Raw genomic sequence first — 23,816 nt, 5'->3', positions numbered from 1 at the left:
TATATATATATATATATATATAAATCAAATAAGGTAAAAGGAAACACTCACCGGACAGTAGGAAAATTCAAAATTTTCGCTAATTTATAGCATCATCGGTGTGAGAAGAAACAGAAGACGGAACCGGAAGTTGGGGTCCTGCAGAGTTGCCAGGTCCCCATTGAAGAAGAAGCGGTGCGTAGAACGAAAAAAACACTGTTTCGTCACCAGGCTCGTCGTAAACTGTGAGTGTGTAGGATGAGTTGGGAGGGAGGGCGGGAGGGTGGGTGAGGGTTGGGCATTACTGGGTGACCTTGTTCAGGCCAGGTGGAGTGGTTGCACTCATGGCCGATATATAGGCCCTCTCCCATCTTTTGCGAACAGAGGTGTTGGCTGGTTGGGGTAGGAGGTGGATGATCGCTACCCGGAAGCAGTCGTTGAAACTGATGTTGTGGTGGTTGGTGTGGACGGCGACAGTGAAGTCCAGGTTGTGGGTGGAGGAGCGGTGGTTATTGATGCGGAGGTTGAGGGCCGTTGATGTTTCCCCCAGGTAAAAATCACCACAGATGTTGCAGGTGAGGATGTAGATAAGGTTTGAGGCATGGCAGGTCCCTTTGGGATGGAGGGTAAATTTGTCAGTGGCCGTGTGCACCTGGAGGGTGTGAGAAGTGATGAGGATGGGACAGGTCTTGCACCTGGGTCGGTTGCATTTATGGGCAGGGGGGTGTTGGATGTGTGGTGAAGGAGTGTTGTGGACCAGGATGTTTTGGAGGTTAGGGGGGCATTTGAAAACCACCCTGGGTTTGTCGGGAAATATGTTTTTGGTTTCGGGATCACTGTGGAGGATTGGGAGAAGAGAGTGCAGTGTGTGCCTGATTTTGTTGAGGTGGGGATGATATTGGGTGATGGGTGCAGGTGGGTTGGTGGCAGCAGGTTTCTTGGTGGTAGTGGTATGTGAGGCAGCTCGTGATATTTGCTTGGTGACCAGGATGGAGGGATATCCACGGTTAACCAGGGACTGGTGTAGGCGGAGGTTATAATTCTGGCGGGAGGTGGGTGAAGTGTTCAGGCGCTGTCCCCTGAGGGCCAGAGAGAATGGAATTAGCCATTGTTGGAGGAAAACCTATTCTGCAAGTGATATCTTAGGAAAGAACAATGAGTGCTAATTTATGTCACCACCCCCTATGAATGATGAGACTGATAGTGAAAGATCGAATTTGAAAATCAAAATTTGTAAAAGAAAAAATGCCAAAGAAGTAATATACAAAAATAGAAGTAAACTTTTCAATGTCGTTAAGAAGAACAAAGAAGATAGAACAGTTATGCTTAGAAAGAAGTCAATTTTGAAAGAAAAACTCTCAGGAAAAAGGAGAAGATAATATGAAAGAAGATCGAATATTATCAGTGAAACAAATTCTTTGTACGTCTAGAAGATGAAAGTCATTGTGTATCGTGATAAAGTGCAAGAGAGGCACATAAATGTTTCGATGCCAAGAGAAGTGCAAAAGAGGCACAGAAATGTTTTGATGCCAAGAGAAGTGCAAAAGAGGCACAGAAATGTTTTGATGTCAAGAGTAGTGCAACAGAGGCACAGAAAGATTTTGATGTCAAGAGTAGGTCGAAGGCGGACCAGGAAAAATTTATCGAGATACATGCTGATATGCAATTAATGCTGATGTGAAGAATTCTTGTGGCTGATATGGACAATTTAGATGTTGTTAGAAGGTCAACAACTTAGGAAAGATGAAGAGAATCTCTTGAAATTGGAAAATCTGACTTAACTGATAATCCGTAAGAGGAAAGGACGAAGAAAAGTGAAACGCAAATTACGATTGGCAGGACATCATGAAGTAAAGACTATCTTGGGGAAATTATGCATGTTTAGCATCAGGCGAGCATAGTTGCAGAAGAGGGATATTGTGTCACGTTATCGATTGGCCAACACAATCACAAAGGCGAGACAGAATATTTTGTGTGAGCGACGACAGATGGCAGCGTGCCAAAGAACGAGAAAAAGTGTTGATTTTAGAAATCAGAAGGAGAAAGATGATTATATGTATTATAGTAAATAGGAAATAAGTAAATGAAGAGTATAAAAATGTATATAAGAAATAAATAACATTGTAAATAGTAGATTATGATGATCAAGGATATACTCATATACGGAATATTCAGGAAAGTTAATAAGTGAGGAGATGATTTCAGAACTGTGTCATTTCCCAATCTTTTGATATTATTTACCTCTGGCGAGAAGAACGTCGCCAGGTTTTGGTTGTTTGTCCCCGGTGGTGCTGTTGTCAAATTAGACGCCCCAAAGCACTTTCCGATTGAACTAGCAATATTAGTAGCACACGGCCATAGGCAGCGCTTGCCGCTGTAGCGATGCAGTCACGACCGTGTGAGTTCTCGCTGACGTCCTTCATCCGTTAGTTAGCCACAGGCATGCGTGGGAGCAGGTCATGCTTTTTCTTCGTAGTTTTCTGAAGGTTTGAAATGTTCAAGAAAATCATTCGGCCCGCCAACTGTGCAGTCTGGTCTGTAATTTGTTTTCTCAATGCAACAATGGTTGAATTCTTGCCTAGAGGACAGACCACCAACGAAGATGCCTGCTTGACACATTAATCCGGCTGCGTCATGCAATTCAAAACGAAACACGCGGAATGCTTAGGGAAGGCATTGTGTTGATTCACGACAATGCTTGTCCACATACGGCCCAACAAACTCAAAATGTCATCACGTCATTCAGCTGGGAACAATTTGTTCATCTGCCAACAGCCCTGCCTTGGCACCAAGTGACTACCATCTCTTTCTTCATCTGAAGTTTCTTGCTGGTCAGCGTTTCGATGAGAATGACGTCAAAGCAGCAGTGCATGGATGGCTTTCGTCACAGGTAGGAACTTTCTATGATGATGGGATACAAAAACTAGTGCCACGCTATGACAAATGCTTGAACAATGGTTGAAACTATGTAGAAAAGTAGTTTAAGGTCTGTAGAATGCAATGCAAATAAAAAAAATACGAAACTATTTTACTTTATTTTTTACATCCTTTCGGTACTTACTTTCCGAATACACATCGTAATATCTCAAAAAATTGTGAATTGTACACAAAAAGTGAATATAACAAAAATGTTAGAGCAGACATTTTGCTAAATTATGGTTTTTATTTGAAGGAGCTACCTTGAATCCTAATTGAATTAGAAAGCTCCAATTATTTACTTAACTTTTAGAATAGACATAAAAGTTGGTTTCTGACACAAATAGCAGAAAATATGTAACAAACTATGTGATTTACGTCCTAAAGCCACTGGACCAAATTGATAGCTCAGGATTTCCTCTAGAAAACTGTATAACATACCTTATTTCCACAAAAATTGAAATTACGTTTTTTTTTGTTTTTTTTTAGATATTCAAGGTCAAAGGTCACATCGTGTGACCTTTAAATGAAAATTTAAATGTTTTCATATTAGACTATTTTTTATAAAAAACTATGCTCTCCTTTCTTCAAAATAAGCCCAAGATGAAAGTTATACCATAATTAGAACAAAGTTATGATTTATTTTTGTTGACCTTGTAAGCATAAACTTGAGTTTTTATGAAGTTGCCAATCCTGCTGTATGAATACACTAGCAGTGAGAGTTAAAATTTTACACATGTAAGTTACATCATGTCCTCTACCAAGCTTCCAAATTTCATGAAAATCTGAGATGGTCGAGTTGGGAGCTGCGAAGATTTGGCATGGAATGAATGACCCTTGAGTAGTTGTAATGATTATAATAAAAATTGTAAAAGCATTTCACTTACATACAGAGAAATGTTTTTCTTATCTAAATTCTTTCCAAACTAAGAACTTAAAATAGTATTACAAGAGTCAAATGAAAACCTTAGAAGTCCAATAAAAATTGTAGGGCAGACTGTATACAGCTCAAATTTACATGAGATCAACTGTTATTTACAAAACAACCTCAAGGCTGCAACACTAACCGAGTGAGCTTTTAAAAGCAAATTTTGTGATTTTTAAAGATGGCGCCGCCTCTACACACTTGCACAAGTGAAGAGGAGTGGTTTGTTGCTGTCTGTCAGCCTAAAAGTTACAGAAATTTCTCGGCAAATGAAAATGCAATGTCTCTGTGCACCACACCAACAAGTTTACTAATGGAGGAGAAAGTTTGACAATAGCCTCAGTATTCAAGCAGATGGGTGGAAAGGCCTTTGCAGTGGCCCATAAGTGACTGCACGTGGACCCCAAAGACTTGTTCTTCTTAAGGTATACAGGCACTAACTCCTCAAAGTTGTAGATCAGCAATAGGTCTTTGATAAAATGCAGCAAACTTGTGCAACCCTTCATACAGAAATCTACTAGGTAAGCCACAAAAACAAATGAAGGTTTTCATTTGACTTTCCATTATTATCCGAGGGCTGCTGAAAAAGTTTCTGCAAACTACCACCAGTGGCGCTAGTGTTCTGCTATTATAAAAATAGACCTTTTTTATGTTTAAATTATCTTTGATTGTTTAAGCCTATTTGTTTATGTTTCACAGCAGTTTGAAGAAGTAGTTTCATGTGAGAAATGATTCACACAACATCTGAAAAGTGTTTGTCTAACAGAATATTCTGTTACATTAGCAATATGCATTGCTAAGTTCTACAAATTAAACTCACAAAAGCCACAATTTAACAGAAAACAATAATTGTGCCCTGCTCATTTGTGATGTAGGTGATTTCAGTGTCACCTAGGGCAGGGATATGAAAACTCAGCTTAACAAAACACACACATGCAAACTGTTTGCATTCCTCAATCATTCTGGACTGGTTTCATTAACGTTAAGTTCAATAGTTTACTTGCAATAAATTTTTGTAACCCATCAATTAGTTATGAAACACTCGGTATAGGAATATTATATTTTTTGGAGTGAAATGTTGATTACAATTATGTCAAAATACATTAATTATTTTCATCTGGCTATTTAGAAAACTGCGAGAAAAACAAATTTACAATTTGCAGGTGTATGAAATAGTACTTGTGTATGGAAGAAAAATGCTCAAAGCAACGAATAAGAATAATTTAATAAGCAATGTTAACTGCTTGTTTTTATTTCCTTAGTTAATCAAATTAATATTCTTATTATCAATTTTGTATAACAAACCTTTTTCTAATTCTAAGCCATTATGATATGCTATGTTCTATTATGGGTAAAATACTTTCTATGTTTATGAAAATAACCTAATATCATTTTAAAAAGATTCATTATGAAAGATTTGAAAATAACCCACCTCTGATAAACATATATTCATCAAGGAAGATAGCATTTTCCATCCATTCATCAATGCTACAGCCATACAACACGCCCACACTTAGGTTTCCATACAAATTCAAATTTTTTGAAATGACGTCATTGAAGAAAGTCACATGACCTTCAATTTTGGTACTAGCATTTCTTCTGATTATTTTTTGGCTTGCGTCAGACACATTTAATCCATTTATGGTTTTTTCAACTTCCAAATTCTGCAGAAACGAGACCTTTGTGGGAAAGAAAAAAGTTTTATATTAAAACCACACCATGCACACAGCACACTAAGAATAAACAGCTGTGTGTTCATACATTGATGTTTAAATTTTAAAGAATTTAAAATATTTTTAATTAACCACAATAAGTCAGCCTGTACTGAAGTGAGAATAATCCCTTAATGGGAAGAACAAAATTTAAATAATCAGATGCAGCAGATCCATGCTATGTTCCTGTCACAAGAGCCTTATTACCCCAAAATAATTTGATCTGTGAGGAAGAGACATTGCAAATTATTTATGAACTATGACAGTGGTTTGGGGTGACTTTTCAAAAGTGTTACTGGCCATCAGTATGGCAAATTATGCCTGCTAGATGTAGATGTTATCATCTCCAACCCCCTCCCCAAAAAAACAACATGCCTCCGATCCAGATTTATCTTCACTTCGTTTTTTTTTTTTCCAATCCACTCTGTGATTTAGCCACAAACACTTGTAGAGACAGTTACCATGAAAAGCCAATGAATAGTGGTAGAGTCTTGTCAATTCTTCATCTGTGTTTCTTTTCAATTGAGGGGGAAAGGGGAAGAAGAACAACCACATATTTCTTGGGTCTGTTTGACATTTGTTTGGTGAGCAGACGACAGAATTCTGCTCCTCCAGTGACAGTTAACACATTGGGGTCTCACGATGGGCGTAGCCCGCAGTGCACTTAAAGTCAATGTGGACGAACGACTGACATAGCCCATCCGGCGGTATGCAATTGCTTTGCCGATTGAACAACGGGCTATGCTCGTATTTCGTCTCTTGTCAGGTTGTTGTACTGTGCATTGTTTAGAATGGCGTCATTAGATCCAGACTGCGTAGAGGATTCCGACTCAGAGTTTGAAGTTAGCGACGATTTTGATGATGCAGATGAATTTGAAGATTTGGAAGGTAGGTTATATTCGTAATAATTATTGTCGACAATATAAACAGTGTTGCAAACTCTAGTATTTTATGAATGAAGTGAGAAGAGGTATTTTTTTTTGGGTCTATTCATCTTGCCTCTTGCTTGATTCTCCTACATGCCCTGATGTATTTTTAGTTTTTCCATTTATTATTTTGTATAGTGTATGTCAAATGAAAATTTATTTTATTTATTTATTTGTTTAATTTTTACAGATGATGCAGAACCAACTGATACATCATATGGTCGTGTCTTGCAGCCACTTTTTCATACAAAAGATAATTACTTGTAATTTGTAATTATTTTTTGTTATGTGCACATGAGAAGTATTCTTATGCAAGATTCAAAAGATGTATTGATAGTTTATGTAGTTAATTATTGAAATTTCCAGATTACGAACTTAAAATATCTCTATATTAACATTTGTTACAATGTTGTACTTTTTTTCTTCTTCACAAAACATTGCTGAAAGAAATATTAAAAAATGTCTGAAAATGAAAAGAAATTTAACAAATTTTTGTTCATTGAAAAGAGGAAGTTTTGTAGATTTAAGAAATATGTGGCAAATAAAAACAAATTAAAAATATTTAGAAATATTTTTTCTATGATTTTTTGAAAAACAACCAAAAACCGCAGACCAGAGGTAAAAATGCTGTATTATGAGGCCAGACCCGAATCTGTTAAATTGTGGAAGGGAAGTCCAGCTGTATGTACTAATGTTGCCAACTCAGTTCTTTGGTGCAAGATTTGTCCAAATCACGAATCACACCAAGGAACTATCTTTTCATCTATTACCTAACCGGTTTCAGTTGTAGTTAAATCCATCCTTGGCTGTGCAGCCTAGCTGTAGTTGCTTCAGAGTATTCCCATTTTAGGCAGGATTTAGCTCTATTCTGCCAATCCAGTGTGAAACACTGGCTTGTTTCCAGCAGGCCTGAATGGTAAGAGGGCCCTTTAACAGGCATATGAATAACCCCGTAGCGCACTGTTCCAAAGTCTTCCCCTGATCTTTTCTTGCATTGGCAACACCCTCCTCTTATTACCCCATCAGGGTAGCGGAAACAGCCACCCTCTTTGCTTCTGCCGGCTGCAGAAAAGAATGTCCTCTGCAATATACTCAGATGGTAATTCTGTTATTTCATTTAAGTAACTTTTTACTTCTTCACATTCTGCTGTCATACATGCCATGCCTCTGATAATATATACAGCGTGTGGAACAAAAATTTGCTTTTTTAAATGCAATGAAACTAATACAAATTTTATTTTTAAAAAAAATACAAGTATAAACTACATCCTAAAACATACCCATTTCTGAAATATACACAGTCACTTTCATATTTTGAAACTTTCATCCAGTGTTCGGAAAGTTCCTTTTTAAAAGGTAACTAGTTACATTTACTTGCCTCAAAATAACACTTACAGTTACTCATTTTATAAAATAACTCAGTTACAGTTACTGGAAAGTTTCTTGCAAACTAATTTCAAAAATCAATCCTTAATTGTAATAAAATAATTCGTGAAGACATACATCTGTTTTACTTATGTTACCGGTACATAATGTAAGTCTACATATATTTATATTTATCATCGTATTTACGGAATTTCCATTGGGGAGGAATTCTAGAAACTATAGAAATAACATGATTTCATATCATATAACATACCAAATTTCTCTCACTCACTCATGTATGTGTATGTGTCTTTGTGTCCCCTAGAGGGATGCAAGGGGTGTATGGGTACCTCGACAATTTACAGGAGTCGAACGACATTTCCATTTTATGAGTCACTTATCTTCGAAAGAAGCTTCGTACAAAATGATTACATAAACAAGCAAGATTGCCAGGGGTCATCCTGATTCGTTGATTTGCCAGATGAGTTTTGTAATTCACTATTGTATCAATCACAATGCTGTTTATTATTATTATTATTATTATTATTATTATTGAATCCAAAGTAAAGATCTGTCACATCTGTCATTTCGTTAAATTTGCTTCTCAGTTACATCTTAAATGAATAGCACTTGCCAAAATATATTATTTTTTTCAAAATTTCCAGAAATGCTGAAGAATCGTAAACTAGTGAATTCTAACCAGAAATATTTTTACATCCATTTTTAAATTACCAGGAATTGAGATTACTTAAATCACGTAGAAGCAATTACATTATTTTCCATTCATATGCACACTTGCTAGCTCTCGTCTTCTTCAGTTTCATACATACCAGTACCATCGAGTTCTTTCATAAAAACATTGAAATATTGCAGTATGTCCTTTTCTTTTTAATCAGGGTGGTCCAAAAGTGTGGAAACACCTGAATAAAAATTGAATGGCATGATATTTAAAAAACTAACATTGCAGGTTTGTAATAGGGGTGGGGGAAAATGTTATAGGGCATATGACGATGACGGCCGCCATCTTGAATGCAACTTTAAAAGTTAAATGGAAACCATGTCGTGTAATACCTCATTTCAATAGGAAATTTTCTCACGAGTTCAATGGTGTGCATAATTTTGCTCTAGCACCAACAGGGACGAAGTTATTAACGTTTTTATGCTTGCTTTATCGTTGCAGGTGACATAACACAGCATGGGTCTCATGCAGGCAGAACACATTGAGATCGTGTTGATCTCAGGTGAACGAAGCACGAGGGTGATTGCAGACGATTATAACCACCGTCACCCAGATAGGGTCCCCCATCCATTATGGTACCATCAGTAAAGTGCTTGCAAAATTTCGTGAAACAGGGACTGTGGCTGATAAACCAAAATCACGATGGCGCCCCTCCTCATTACGGAAATTGTGTTCGTAATTAACACGTTCCACAGTTAAAGCCAGTCTTGATACCCATTCGTGCAAAACCCTGCGTAAAGTGTCTGCAGTAATGCTGGTACATGCGTCAATGATGCATTGCTTAAGGTGAACAATATCTCGAATTTTCTCAGAGTAAACGATGGCCTTGACATGTCCCCACAGGTAGAAATCCAGCAGAGTGAGGTCTGGGGAACGTGGTGGCCACTCCACAGCACCTCGTCGTCCAATCCAAGTGTTGGGAAACTGCACATCCAGGTACTGATGAACACAATTTCCGTAATGAGGAGGGACGCCATTGTGATTTTGGTTTGTCAGCCACAGTCCCGGTTTCACGAAATTTTGCAAGCACTTTACTGACTGTACCATAATGGATGGGGACCCTATCTGGGTGACTGTGGTTATAATCGTCTGCAATCACCCTCGTGCTTCGTTCGCCTGAGATCAACACGATCTCAATGCGTTCTGCCTGCGTGAGACCCATGCTGTGTTACGTCACCTGCAACGATAAAGCAAGCATAAAAACGTTAATAACTTCGTCCCTGTTGCTGCTAGAGCAAAATTATGCACACCGTTGAACTCGTGAGAAAATTTCCTATTGAAATGAGGTATTACACGACATGGTTTCCATTTGAACTTTTAAAGTTGCATTCAAGATGGCGGCCGTCATCGTCATATGCCCTATAACATTTTCCCCCATCCCTATTACAAACCTGCAATGTTAGTTTTTGGAAATATCATGCCATTCAATTTTTATTCAGGCATTTCCACACTTTTGGACCACCCTGTAGTATTCTAGCAATGAAGAAAACCTAACTGATGCTGCTTACACAAAGGGGGGGGGGGGATTATAAGGTCACAGATGAACAGCAGAAACTAGTAGTTTATCGATGGTTCCGGTTCATTTTACAGTCCAAAATTACCAATAAATTACGACACTTATATATCAACTTAACTGTCATGAAGTAACTGTTGAGACATTACATCTATTGGAAAGAAGTAACTAGTAACAGTTACAACTACTTGATTTTAAAACTAACTAGTTAGTTACATTTCTTAAAAAAAAGTAACTTACTTGTAACTGAGTTACTTCTAACTAGTTACTTCCAAACTCTGCTTTCATCGCACAGGTGAGCACCATTTTGTTGTTTAGACTCAGACAATCTGTGACAGAAATTGTTCATGGCATGTTCCAACATCTGAAACCAGTTGCTTTCTGCTTCAATGCACTTCCCATAGCTTCAAAGTTCTTCACCCACATACTGATTGCATTGGCTGATTGAATAAGATCACGTCTCCCAAGATTAAAATAACATTGATATTCTTGTCTCGCAATGGCAACAGTGTCACCATTTTTATAAAACGCCCTCACAGCTACAGCACAGTTAGCTCTACTCCAGTGATTCACGTCTGTAAATGGCATACGTTGCTGATGCAAATGACAATCAATGTGTGTTGCCAACACAATTACAGAAACTCTCCCAATGAAAACAAAAATACTCATTTTTATGCCACACACTGTACATAACAGGTATGTTTATATTATTTGAGTGGTAATTCTGATAATTGCTTAGAATATTACATAATAACTACATTTTCCCTGCATGAATTAATGTAAGCATTTTCATACATCAATTTAATTGCTTACCTTATTTTTAAATGTATTGGACCCATCCAGATGTACATTACTCCAAGTTGAAGGCACTGAGTCTATAAAATTATTAAAGTTTCTTCCATCCACAGAGCCTTTAACATAAAGGTTTTCAACTGCAACAGGCTCATTGAATTCAACATCACCTGTTTGTGGAAGAAATAATTTGATAAAAAAAAGGAATCCACAATTTATTACAAATATCTACATGAAAAAACATTAATTTCGAGAGCAAGGCTGACTTGTTAGAAGCCAGTATCATACTACATATTCAAGGGTCTCCTAAATCAAGTGAAGATAGTTTTCTTCAGGTAGGAAATTGTCCCTTACACTTCTAGGACTACATGTCTAACTTTTCTCCTAATTTTACTTTAAAATGATCATATATACTTATTGATTTCCTTTTGAGAGAAACTAAACATATTAAGTGTAAATATCGAACAGATTTGAAGGGCCAGGGGGAAAAACGATGAATGTTCATTCGAGACGATTTGCCAGGAAATGAAAAACAAAGTATTTCTTTTCATAAGTACGTTAATATATGCCAAAATAATAATGCGTTTTTCAGGCACTTCTCATCGTTTCCCAACCAAGGCCGTTCTCATTCTTATAGTACAGCTTCTGAACTATCAGATGGCGTTGCGATCTCAAAATGGGTGAAAAATCGACATTCGTCATTTGAATTTGAATTTTATTTTTCTTCCGTTGACCCTTGTTTAAAAGGGCATGGAAAACGTCAAGATACATAATGAAATAATAATTAGTTAAGTACATCATAACAAAAAAGAAGAAACATTGCGTAGTACATTACATCACTACACCAAAGTAAAAATGAAAAAATACACTTCATTACACTACAATAAAAATAAAAACACATTATCATTGTTGCATGATTGAAATAAGAATACAATTAAAATACACCTTTTTTAGTACATTGGCCTTGTATTGTCTTGTTCCATGAATTCTCCGATACTGTAGAGAGCTCTATCTGTCAAATATTTTTTTATTGTTTGTATTTGATTATCTTTTGGAGATATCAGTTTTGCGTCATGAGGCAGCTGGTTGTAGAATATTTTTCCGGCATTCATTGGTGATTGTTTTGAGATATTGAGTCTGTGTTGGTTCTGGTAATAATTATCTTTCCCCCTTGTATTGTGGTTGTGTAATTGGTTATTTTTAGTCATGCTTCCAGTATTTAGAACAAACATTATAGCCTTATAGATGTATAGGGAGTATATTGTCATTATTTGTTTTTCCCTGAATAACTCTTTGCAAGATTCCCTACAGCCTAGTTTGTACATTATTCTAAGTGCTCTCTTTTGAAGTATCAGTATTCTGACAGTATTATTATAAAATGATCCACCCCAAGCTATTATGCCATATTCAACATAGGGGTAAATTAGTCCATAATATATGCATTTGTTAATTTCTGTTAAATTATATTCAGCCATTTGTTTTAGCAGGTATAGATTAGATGATAATTTACTGCAGATGTTGTTAATTTGTTCTTCCCACGTTAATTTTTGATCTAGTGTTATTCCCAAAAACTTTACTGAAGATACAGTTTCTATGAGCACATTGTCTATGCATAGTGTTTGTAACTCAAAATCCATGTTTCGGATTGTATTGAATATCATAAATTTTGTTTTATTGTTATTTATTATTAATCCATGTGAAGTTAAGTATTGTGCCAGTTGGTTTATGGTGATAAAAGTGTTTATTTCAAGCTTCCTAGGGTCGATACCTCTGGCAAGAACAGTTGTGTCATCGGCATAGGTGACAATTTTTGTGTTTGGGTATTCTGGTACATTGTTTATGTACAAAATAAAGAGCAGGGGCCCCAGGATTGATCCTTGGGGTACCCCCATTAACACTTTCCTACTTTGTGATTTAAAGTTAGTGACTATACCATGCATGTTGTAGCTTATTTGAGTAATTTGCATTCTGTCCTGTAGATAAGATTGTATAAGTTCATAAGCTATCCCTCTTATTCCTATATTGCTTAGTTTGACCATAAGCAGGTCATGTTTTACCCTATCAAATGCCTTGGAAAGATCTAGATATATAGTGTTTGCAGCTTCGTGTTTCTCTAATGTTTTGGTTACATAATCAATTAACTGTGCTAGAGCTGTGTTTATTGATTTCCCTTTCTGGAATCCATGCTGGTTTCTGTTTATTATGTTATATTTGTTACAAAACTTTATAATATAATTTGATAAAATTTTTTCCAATATCTTTGAAAAAGCAGATGTTAGGGAGATAGGTCTGTAGTTCTCAATGTCTGTTGCAGCTCCTTTTTTGAATATGGGTATCACTGTGCTGTGTTTTAGAACTTTGGGGAATGTACCAAATTTTATTGAATTGTTGACTGCATACAGCAGGGGTTCTAAAATAGATTCTGAGCAGGATTTAATAAGTTCAGCTGACCATTCATCAGGTCCATGTGATTTTTTGTTTTTTAAACCTTGTATAACTTTTTTTAACTCATTAGCACTTATTTCTGGGATATATATACTGTTTGACTGATATTTCTCGATTGGGATCTCTAGTGTTTTGTCATTATTTTCATTCTCTCCGTTTGTGTTGGTTAAGTTTATAAAATATTCGTTGAATAAGTTGCATATGATATTCGGGTCAATTACTTCAGTGTCATCCTTGATGACTTTTATGTTTGCTTTATCATTGTTTGTGTTTGATACACGGTGATTGTTTACTATTTTCCAAATGGCTTTTTGTTTATTAACAGACTTTTTTATTTGTTTACTGAAAATATTTGATTTTTGATTCTTTATGGCTTTCTTGAATAGTTTTTTTACATTTTTGTACTTTTCCTGGTGCTTAGTGTCTTTTGTAATTCTAAATTTTTCATATTCTATTTTCATATTACTTTTCAAAAGTATAATTTCTTCTGTTAGTGGCACTTTCTTCTTATTAGGGTATATTCTTTTTGTTGTTTTTGGACAAGCTACATTTAAATAATATGTTAAGTGGTTTATTAGCAATTCCCAGATATCATTCGTGTCAGTTAGTTGGTAAAGGTCTATCCAATTTTCCTGATGTAAGAGGTATTTAAGATAATCTATATTTTGCTCACATGTATCCCTACATTCTATTGTGTAACTTTTTGAGTATTCTAACCTTTTCCCTTGTATTGTAATTTTTTGAGACGTGTGGTCAGAGATAAGCGTATGTAGGACTTCAGCTTTAATGTGATTTGTTTGTATGTTTGTTATTACATGGTCAATCAGGGTTTCTGTACTTTCTGTTATTCGAGTTGGTTCTTGAATTATTTGAGTTAGGTTGTTTGACTTCAAGGTATCCAAGTATTGAGCACAGTTTGTGTCTTGTTTTAGAAGATCTATGTTTATATCTTCAACTATTAATAGTTTCGTATGTTTTTTTGTCAAATGGTTTAGCATGTTGTCCAAAGCATTTACAAAGAGATTTATGTCACTGTTTGGTGATCTGTATACTGCTATAATCTTAAATGTATCTAATCCTATATTAAGCTCTACACCACTAACTTCTAGTATATTTTCCATACAGTATTTGTCAAGGTTTAACACTTTTTTGATATTTTGTACACTATTTTTTATGAAGATCGCAGTGCCACCACTTTTTTGAATTGACCTGTGGTAGACTGCATGTAGATTGTAACCTGTAATTGTGCATAATTTATAATTTTCAGACCTGAGACCATGTTCAGTAACTACAAATATATCTGGTGTGCACTCACTTAGCATTATTTCCAGTTGGTCAATTTTGTTGGAAATGCTCTGTACATTGTTATGGAGAACTGTAATCGTTCCTTCTTGGTTTCGCAGGCTGTTTTTATTGGGGATTTGGTTATCATAAGTATGCTTATCACTTACCATAAAAAATCGTTTTTCAGTTTACTGGGTGTACACTTCTTCCGTTGAGATGACCGTACATTTGGAGCATTCACTTTTTCACTACACTTTTCACTGCTATCTTCGGTGTCGTGACTGATTGTAGCACAATCCCTGTTTTCAGATTGTACTTCTACCATGGAAGAATGTGTTTCTTCCTCAATTTCACTTTGGTTTATGCCATTCTCCTCACTTTCTTCACTTGATTTCCGCCCTTTCTCTTCCATGAAACCAATATCACTCACAGTTTTCATAGCAAAGTCGCTAGCTTCTACACCCACCCTATCATTTTCCTTGCTGCTCTTGTTGTTTGTCTCAGTCAAAGTGTTCTGTGTTTTTTCCTTGTCGGATTCAACTAGTGTTGCTCCACTTATCCACTTCCTTGTGTCAGTACACTTTTTCCAGCAGAGTGGGATGATTTGATTTTCCTGTGATTTTCTGTTAATAATACCATGGATCATTTGACATACATACTGTTTTCCTTTGTGGTTCAAGTGCTGTCCATGTCTTGTATGATATTCTCTGCTCATTGTGTCAAGGTCGATTATGGTTACATTTTTGAAGTGTTTACAAGTGTTCTTCATCTGTTTATTTATTTTTTGTATTTCGATGTTTACACACGACTGAGGGATGAGATCATATCTGTGGGGTATAGTAGTTACAATTACATTTGTATGAGTCAGTGAACCTAGTGAGTCACGTACTGCCATTATTGCATCGCTGCCCTGATTTGTCGCAATATCATTGGAGCCAGTGACTATAATAACATAGTCATTTGAGCTGAACCTTGAACAGTCCTTCCTTGCTGCTTCTAGTACATGTTTTGACTTTGCCCCGGGTTTTACTGAACCATATATTTTCATTGCTGGTAGAAAATCTTTCATATTGGTGGCCAGGTGGCGCCCATGGCTGTCGGCGAAGATCACTGCTTTGGGTCTCTTTTCTTTGATTTTCAGTTTTGTAGTACTTTGAACTTTCCCGTCTCGAAGTGCATTGATTGGGTCTGTTGTATGCCTCTTTCTTCTTTCTTGGTATTTAAGCTCCCTACACTGATTGCGTGCACTTTCGATTTCACCAGGTTCATTGGTCAGTGCTGCAAAAGGGTTGGTATGCTCGAATGAATTATCCAAGCACTTTACTTTTGGGGCATTAGTGGATGGATAGTGCTGATTGAATAGAACTCTCCCATGTTTCACTACTTCACTCCAACTATCTTGCTTATTTGTCTCGCACAGATTTTGGGCAATCCTTCTTTCTTCTTCTACATCTCGAAAGACCGATTTCAGAACGTCGATAATTTTTTCCTTTGACGCTAGTTCCAGTTTCAGTCTCTCACACTCGAGGCGTAATGATTTACAGCTGTCACAATTCGGCATCCTGTTTCTTGACTTTTGTCCAAATTGCATTTTTCCCCCTGGCCCTTCATTTACATAAATAATATGAGTTTTTCATGTCCAATCATATTCTTATTACAAGAGAAGAAGTTATTATTGCTATTACATCAAGTCAGCAGAATATCTTATCACAGTAAATTTTACACTATTTGTTGTATCATTAAAGATTTCATATTGAACCACTCTAAAAAAATGAGATTTTCCTACATTAAACTATAATTGTTGTGTTTTTTTCAAAATAAATTCATCATACTCATTTAATATTAATGTCATTACCCTGAAATTGAAATTGGAAATCCCTTGGCTTCAGTCCTTGTTGTAAATCTTGCAATAATATTCCATTCACAGAATTTGTTATATTCAGCAACTTCTCAACAACTACATCTCCTTTGATTATTAATGTACCTGGGGGAATGGACAAAACATTTATCACAGAACCTACACTTTATAATGTGGTTTAGAAGTTAAAATATTCTTTAAGAGCACAGCTTATATTATTATTTTTCACTTCCCATCATCACTGAGATTTAGTGGAGCCATGAACAGAGTTTCCAATTTGCAAATGGATTAATTCTAATTTGATGTTGAGTGACACTCTCCCACAAATGCCATTAAATTTCATTGGCTCTTTACGATATCCAAATTATAAATTGTTAAAATAATATCTTATATTAATACTGAATTGCTGTAAGTACTGTGGCATTTGATATAGATGTTCGTGAATGAAAATATTATGTTAAAAATTACTCTAATTCAGATACTTAAATAATGCATGGTGGTTAGCCAATGTTAAAACAGTCTCTTTATGGCATAGGAATGTCAAGACTTTCTAAAAAGCTAATATTTTATCTCCTTCCACCTATCATAGCACCCACTTCTTGAAATCAGTCAATTTTTGAAATAATCATTATGGAATACAAAGGCCTTGCATGTGGCATAGCCTCAACAAACATTCCTATTATTTGTTTCAAACAATGATGGGAGCTTCTAGCTGTCTACATAATCTAATGTTTATTTTAGAATTCTACAGGGTGAGTCAAAAGTCAGGTTCCATAGGGATTTATGATATATCTTCGATGTGTGCACCTTGAACATCAATGCATTTGTGCATGCAACGTTTCCAGTTCTCCAGAACCTTTTGCAGAATGTCAGGCATAATTATGTCTGCACATTACACAATGCGTTCCTTCAGATGCTGGATGTTCTGAATCTTAACTAAGTAGACGAGCGCCTTTAAATGACCTCAAAGGTAAAAATCCATTGGTGTCAGGTCTGGAGACCACGGTGGCCACTCAACAAGACCACTGTGACCATTCCATGCACCAGGAAACTGGACATTCAACCATTCATGGACAATTAACGAGACAACCTGACTTTTGACTCACCCTCTATTACATTTAAAGAAGGAAGTAGTACTTTTTATAGAATTACATTTATAATTCGATTACTGTATTTCTTTCATACATCTAATTGTTTAGAAATAAGCACTGCTACATAAAAATGTTCACAAACACAAACGTGCCATTAACATATTATAGCAATGGAAAATTGAAAAAAAATACCTGCAATGTCTTGATCGTTTGATTTTGTAAGGATGTCTGAAGCAGCCATACTATTGAGTGTGTCAATATCAATATCCATAGCTACACTGAAACCATTCACAAAAGTTTTGGAACCTGCAAGTACAGAATTTTCACCATAACTTCTGCTCTCTCAAACATACATGATGCATATTTAAATTCCAGGAGCTTAGGTGGCCTAGTTGGTAGGGTGTGACTGCCACGTGGGAGACATGGTATCGATTCTGAGGGTGGGTTTTCTGTTTGGGTTTTTTCAGACTTGGCCCTGCATATAGCAGCCCTGAGATTCACCCAGCCTCAAATGAATACATGAAGGCAACTCTGGGGTGGGGTAGTAAAACCAGCAGGAGAATGGTGCTGATCACAGTCCAAATGTGGCCGAGATTCAGAACGTGTGGTGCCCCAACACCATATCCTTCTATGTGCTTCATGGCCAGTGGCAGATCCAGAATTTACAGTTGAGGGGGCAAATTTCAGCCTGGTACATCACCACCGAGAATCAATTCTAGCCTACACTGTTTAATATAAACAATATATTATCATACTGTAAACAGGAACCAAGATGACTTCCACGTTCTAGAAAATCTATTTTGCAAAAATAGGGCCCAGGGTTGGAATAGAGGTTTATTATTGTCTCTTGGTCAGTAGCAGTGATTAGGTGCCAAAACTAGGGAGACAAGGGCAGTTTACTTTTTCTATGTACACAAGGCTTAACATTAAGAGGCTACAGTGCATCAGCAAAAAGTATGGGGCAATTGCCACCCTAATCACTGCTACTGGTCTTTATCGTAATTCCTCACATTGTCATGGTAAACCGAACTCTCAGATATGAGGAGTAAAATTAATAAACAGAGAAAACTAAAACCTCTTCTCTCAAGGGATCTCTGGTTTGATTCCTTTTCGAGGCATATTACAAAATGGATCGGATCCAGTTCCTATTAGGGTATCTTGAGCAGTAGAGATACATTAATTTTGCCTTAGAATATGCTGTTAGGAAGGTAAAAGAAACTAACGAAGGACTAAAATTAAATGGTATGACTCAGTTGTTAGCATATGCAGATGATGTAGACTTATTAGGGGATGATATAAATACATTTAAGAATAATGCTAAAATATTTTTCAAAACTGCTAAAGAGATAGGTTTGGAAGTTAACAAAGAGAAAACTAAATATATCCTTACAGGCTGAAACCAAGTGTTAGGTAATAATCAAAATCTAATTATTGATAACTCGTTTGAAATAGTTTCAAATACTTAGGAGTAATATTAACAAGTGAAAATTATATTAAAGAGGAAATAAAAAGTAGGTTTAATTCAGGAAATGCATGTTACTTCTCTCTTCATAAACTTTTAGTTTTTTAGATATTAAACGAGAAGACAAAAGTTCAAATACACAAAACAGTAATTTTGCCTGTAGTATTATATGGGTGTGAAACTTGGTCCCTTACATTGAAAGAAAAACCGAAATTGAGAGTATTTGAAAATAAGATCCTTAGGAAAATCTTTGGACCTAAAAGGGATGAGGAGACAGGTGAGTGGAGAAGGTTACATAATTTAGAACTACATAATTTGTATTCATGTCTAGATATTATTAGAATAATTAAATCAAGAAGACTTAGGTGGGAAGGCAATGTGGCACGAATGGGAGAGGAAAGAGGAGTTCACAGGATTCTTGTTGGGAAACCTGATGGTAAGAGACCTGTAGGAAGGCCAAGATGAAGATGGAGGGACAACGTTGAGATGGACCTAAAGGAAATCGGTAGGGATGGAAAAGAGTATAAAGATCTTGCTCAAGATAGGGACAGATGGAAGGCCTGTGTTGCTGCAGCCATGAACCTTCGGGTTTAAGAAGGCTAGAGAGTTAGTTAGTGAGCAGTAAAATATAAATATTAAGTGGACTTTAAATATTCTCTAGCCTGGTAATACAAGACGGAACATTTGGGTCTTCAAAAATATTAGGCATAACATATCCAAAAGCCTGGCAGTTGCCCTCCCCGTGGATCTGCACCTGTTCATGGCATGGTGCAATGAGTGCAGGGAACTTTAGCTTTTCACATGATATTTAAATTCACCAATTCTGATAATAAGTACAGTGGACACTTGTGCATGCAAACTTATCTACACACACTTCCTGTAGCAAAAATAACTGGATGAAATCAGTTCAAAGGTTACTAAGAACAATTTTTATCATCTGGTACACAAAAAACCAGCACTGACAATTAATAATTATAAAATATTTGCAATAGGAATGATGGTATAGTTTTACACTGGACTTTAAAATGAGTAATATGAAATAATTGTATGTTGAAAAAAAAAATGGCATTATAGGAAGCTATTACAACTTGATTTAACATGTGACACACTGCAACAGCTGACTCACATTAAGCCATGGACAAACCTATGAAACTTAATATTAGCCAAATCTGATTGCAGAATTTGGAAGTTCTTGTCAATTCATCTATTTTTACCTGCAATATGTGTGTATATCTTTTACAGTTTGAGAATAAGTGCTAGGTGGTCGTTTTTAATGTTGACTGGTCTTTAGTTCAGTATCTGCTCCAAATGTTGTGGTTATCCTGCAGGAAATTTCTACTGTTTTCGGTAGACGAATTCTACTGTTTTCAAATGCCTTCTACTGTACTGAAACTGTACATCAACAGTAGAGCGAGCTACTGTACTGAAGGGCATCCTAGGTCCTGGGTCCAATATCCAGTGGAGGCACATGGCACAGTGGTTCGGATCCCACTTTAAATTGTAGGTCAACTCCTGATTAGCCTATCTGCGCATAAAGTGGACTTAAATCAAAAACTCAAACTACAGTACTGAAAAAAAAACAATATGAATAATAATGCATAATACTTGTTACAATGCGCTATAAAATAATTTATTTACACCAGGAATAGATAGTTTTTCATTGCCGAGTCATATTTTTTTCATTACTGATACTGTTTTCACATAGCCATTTACTGAACACAATAAAAGATGTTAGTTGAACAATTATGTTACTGAAACATTAAGAGTACAGATCAGCTACTTAAGACAGTAGACACAGTTGGACTACTAAAACAAGTAGAAAATATTAGCAGTACAGTTCATCAATTGAAAACAGTAGGGGTTTCAAAACACCTGTAGATCTACTGAAAACAGTAGACAGAATTTTCAGTAGGGCACCCAGCAATGTGAGGTCAATTAGGGAGCTACTTGAAAGCAACAGTGGTAGACTCTGGTGTTGACCATTACTCAATGAGAAGCCACTTGGAAGGTTTTTAGCTCTCAAACAACTGATGTGCAAGGGAGTTGAGTTTCTAAATGGCAAGTATAAGTGAATTTTCAATGTTGCTACACTTGTAAAATATTAAATTATACAGCATATGATAAAAAGTAAATTCAGTGACAGCCCAAAAATTGCTGTTTTACGTACATGTAGGTTGAATACTGTACCACTTATAAGTCCAGAGTTATTAGCATTCGAACCATTTAACATTTTCATTCTACAATATATAAAGAAATGTATGGAGATAAGACACATCAGCTAATATAAACTTACATGTTCTTAAGTTAAGAATCATACGGAAAGTGAGAAATTTCCCATTCTAGTTCCGAAGCATCAACATTAAATTTACCTGTAAACTCCAAAGAATCTTCGCCCTTTTCAATAGCATCTTCAAAGAAGTCTTCCAGATTTAGTTCATTTACGACACCTATCTTTGTATTTAAACTTGAGAGGGTAACTTCATTCTAAGAAGAAAAATATATGCCAATTACTTACAGTAATTTACAAGAAACAAGGTAAAACATTTATCAGCTAATAAAAAGTATATACACGAATATGTTGTTATTTATTAATAAAGTTTCTGAATGAACTGAATTTTTTAAAGTTTTTAACAAAATATTCCAATGTCGATGTTTTCACAATTTAATACAATTTGATGAAATTTACTGAAAGAGAATTCAAAATTATAGAAAACACATTTGAAAACTAATGCAATGCCATTTCCTCAATGGGCCGAAATGCAAATGATAGTGAACTTTGATAACTAATGAAGAACAACTGCATTGGATGTGTATTTTGCTGGATACATATTTTCAACTCTCAAACATATAAAAATACAAATGTACAACTGGCTTACAGAAATCATCGAAAAATAATTAGGAGAATACCAAATGGGTTTCAAACCCCACAGACCTACAATAGATAATATCCATGTAATCAGACAAATAGACGAAAATGTTATGAGCACAATATCACAATACATAATATATTTATAGATTACAAACAGGCTTTTCATAATGTAAAAAGGACCGCTATTCTTGAGTCCTTAAAGGAATATAGAGTATCAAATAAACTAATCGAACTAATTAAAATGACCTTAACAAATAGAACTGCTAAAGTTAGAATAAACAATGAAACTACAGGAATCTTTGGAGTTAATATTGAGGTAAGACAAGGAGATCCCTGTCAGCTATGCTTTTTTCAAAAACTATTGCTAGAATTATCAAAAAGCAAGACATGAGAGGCACAATAGCAACAAGATTAAAACAAGTATGTGCGTACGCAGATGATATATTAATATTGTCCAGAACATGGCAACTGATGGAAGATACCTTCAAAAATTTAGTAGAAGACTCAAGGAAAGCTGGCCTGATAACAAATACACCTAAAACAAAATACATGAAATGGTCAAGAAATCCTGCAGTTGAAAGACCAGTTACAATTGAAGAAAATAAAATTGAATTCATAATTGGGAAGAGAGACACGGTAGTATATAAATACGGAGACACTAGTACTCACTTTATCCGCGAAACTGTTTTATCTTCTTTGTTCTATTAATTTCAGTTCTCCAGCCGTCGCTACGTGCACTGTTAACTGTACGTCTGTGCCAGTGTCGTCTGCTATTTCCCGGTGTTAACTGTTGTAGTAGGGGAATCCAAGTGTGGTGTGCCTGCCCGCTATCGATGTTCAGTTCATGCGGGAAGTGCATTATGGTATGAGATAGCCACCATCACTGAAATAGCCCTGAAACATGGCTACACAGAAGCACAACTTTCCACTTGCTGCAGTAAAGCGAAAATACAGGTCAGACAACCTAACCAGTCACAATCAACCCATCCTCAATCAACCTCCAGTGACCAATATAAATTGTTTGCCTTCCCCTACCATCCCACCACTTCCAACAGCATATCCAAAGCCTTTCTCCCATATGGCATCAAAGTAGCGCACAAACCCAATGCCAAAATAGCTGATAAACTAAACAAACACAAACAGTACTTCCGCTCCCCCCTTGATAACTCAGGTGTATATGATGCAGAGTGCGAGTGCAAGGCACATTACATTGGCAGATCCATCAGATCTGTTAATGAAAGAGTCCAACAGCACCTAATGGATGCAAAAAAAGCCCAACCCACTACTGGTCTTGCCAAACACATCAAATACAATAGCCATAAAATTCAAAAGGGTCAAGTGAAACACACTGCCCACACACCAAAATCAAGGAAACTCATGCCATAATGCACTTCCCGCACAAGCTGAACATCGATAGCGGATAGGCACACCACACTTGCATTCCCCTATTACAACAGTTAACACTGGGAAATAGCAGACGACATAGGTACAGATGTACAGTTAACAACAGCGCAAGTAGCGGAAGCCTGAGAACTACAAACAAAAGATGCATGCCAAGCAACAGTACAGCAAGTTACAATGAGGATGGCAGTGGCCACTGAAATTAATAGAACAAAGATGATAAAACAGTTTTGTGGATAAAGTGAGTTCTAGTTTCTCCATATTTATAAAATTGAAAATTTCAATGGTTTTAAATATCTAGGTTCCGTACTAAACATCAACAATACTATGGAAGAGGAGATTAAAGAATGGATAGTGGCAGGCAATTTAGCTTACTATGCACATAACCTGTTCACCACCAAGTTAATAATTATAACATTAAGTTAAAACTTAATTCTATAAAACTATGTGTTATCTATGCATGCGAGACATGGACATTGAAGAAAAAATTTAAGAATAGCTCCTAATCTTTGAAATAAATGTTTTGAGGAAGATATTTG

At 36.1% G+C, this 23,816-nt stretch overlaps 1 protein-coding gene across 1 annotated transcript in view; it reads right to left on the bottom strand.

Moving 5' to 3' along the window:
- Positions 1-23,816, bottom strand: part of fs(1)N (female sterile (1) Nasrat) — a 127,584-nt gene that overhangs the window by 29,556 nt on the left and 74,212 nt on the right. Inside the window, exons 20-24 of the mRNA XM_083114198.1 lie at positions 21,377-21,491; positions 17,738-17,851; positions 16,452-16,580; positions 10,889-11,037; positions 5,253-5,499 (exon numbers count right to left, since the gene is read on the bottom strand). Of these exons, the coding sequence (XP_082970324.1) occupies positions 5,253-5,499; positions 10,889-11,037; positions 16,452-16,580; positions 17,738-17,851; positions 21,377-21,491 (754 nt within the window). The remainder of the gene's footprint in view (positions 1-5,252; positions 5,500-10,888; positions 11,038-16,451; positions 16,581-17,737; positions 17,852-21,376; positions 21,492-23,816) is intronic.

The sequence above is a fragment of the Lepisma saccharinum genome, chromosome 28 (assembly GCF_977018435.1).
Source record: "Lepisma saccharinum chromosome 28, izLepSacc3.1, whole genome shotgun sequence".
Lineage (NCBI taxonomy): Eukaryota > Metazoa > Arthropoda > Insecta > Zygentoma > Lepismatidae > Lepisma > Lepisma saccharinum.
Note: the sequence above shows the minus strand (reverse complement) of the source record. Positions and strands in the feature narration are given on the sequence as shown.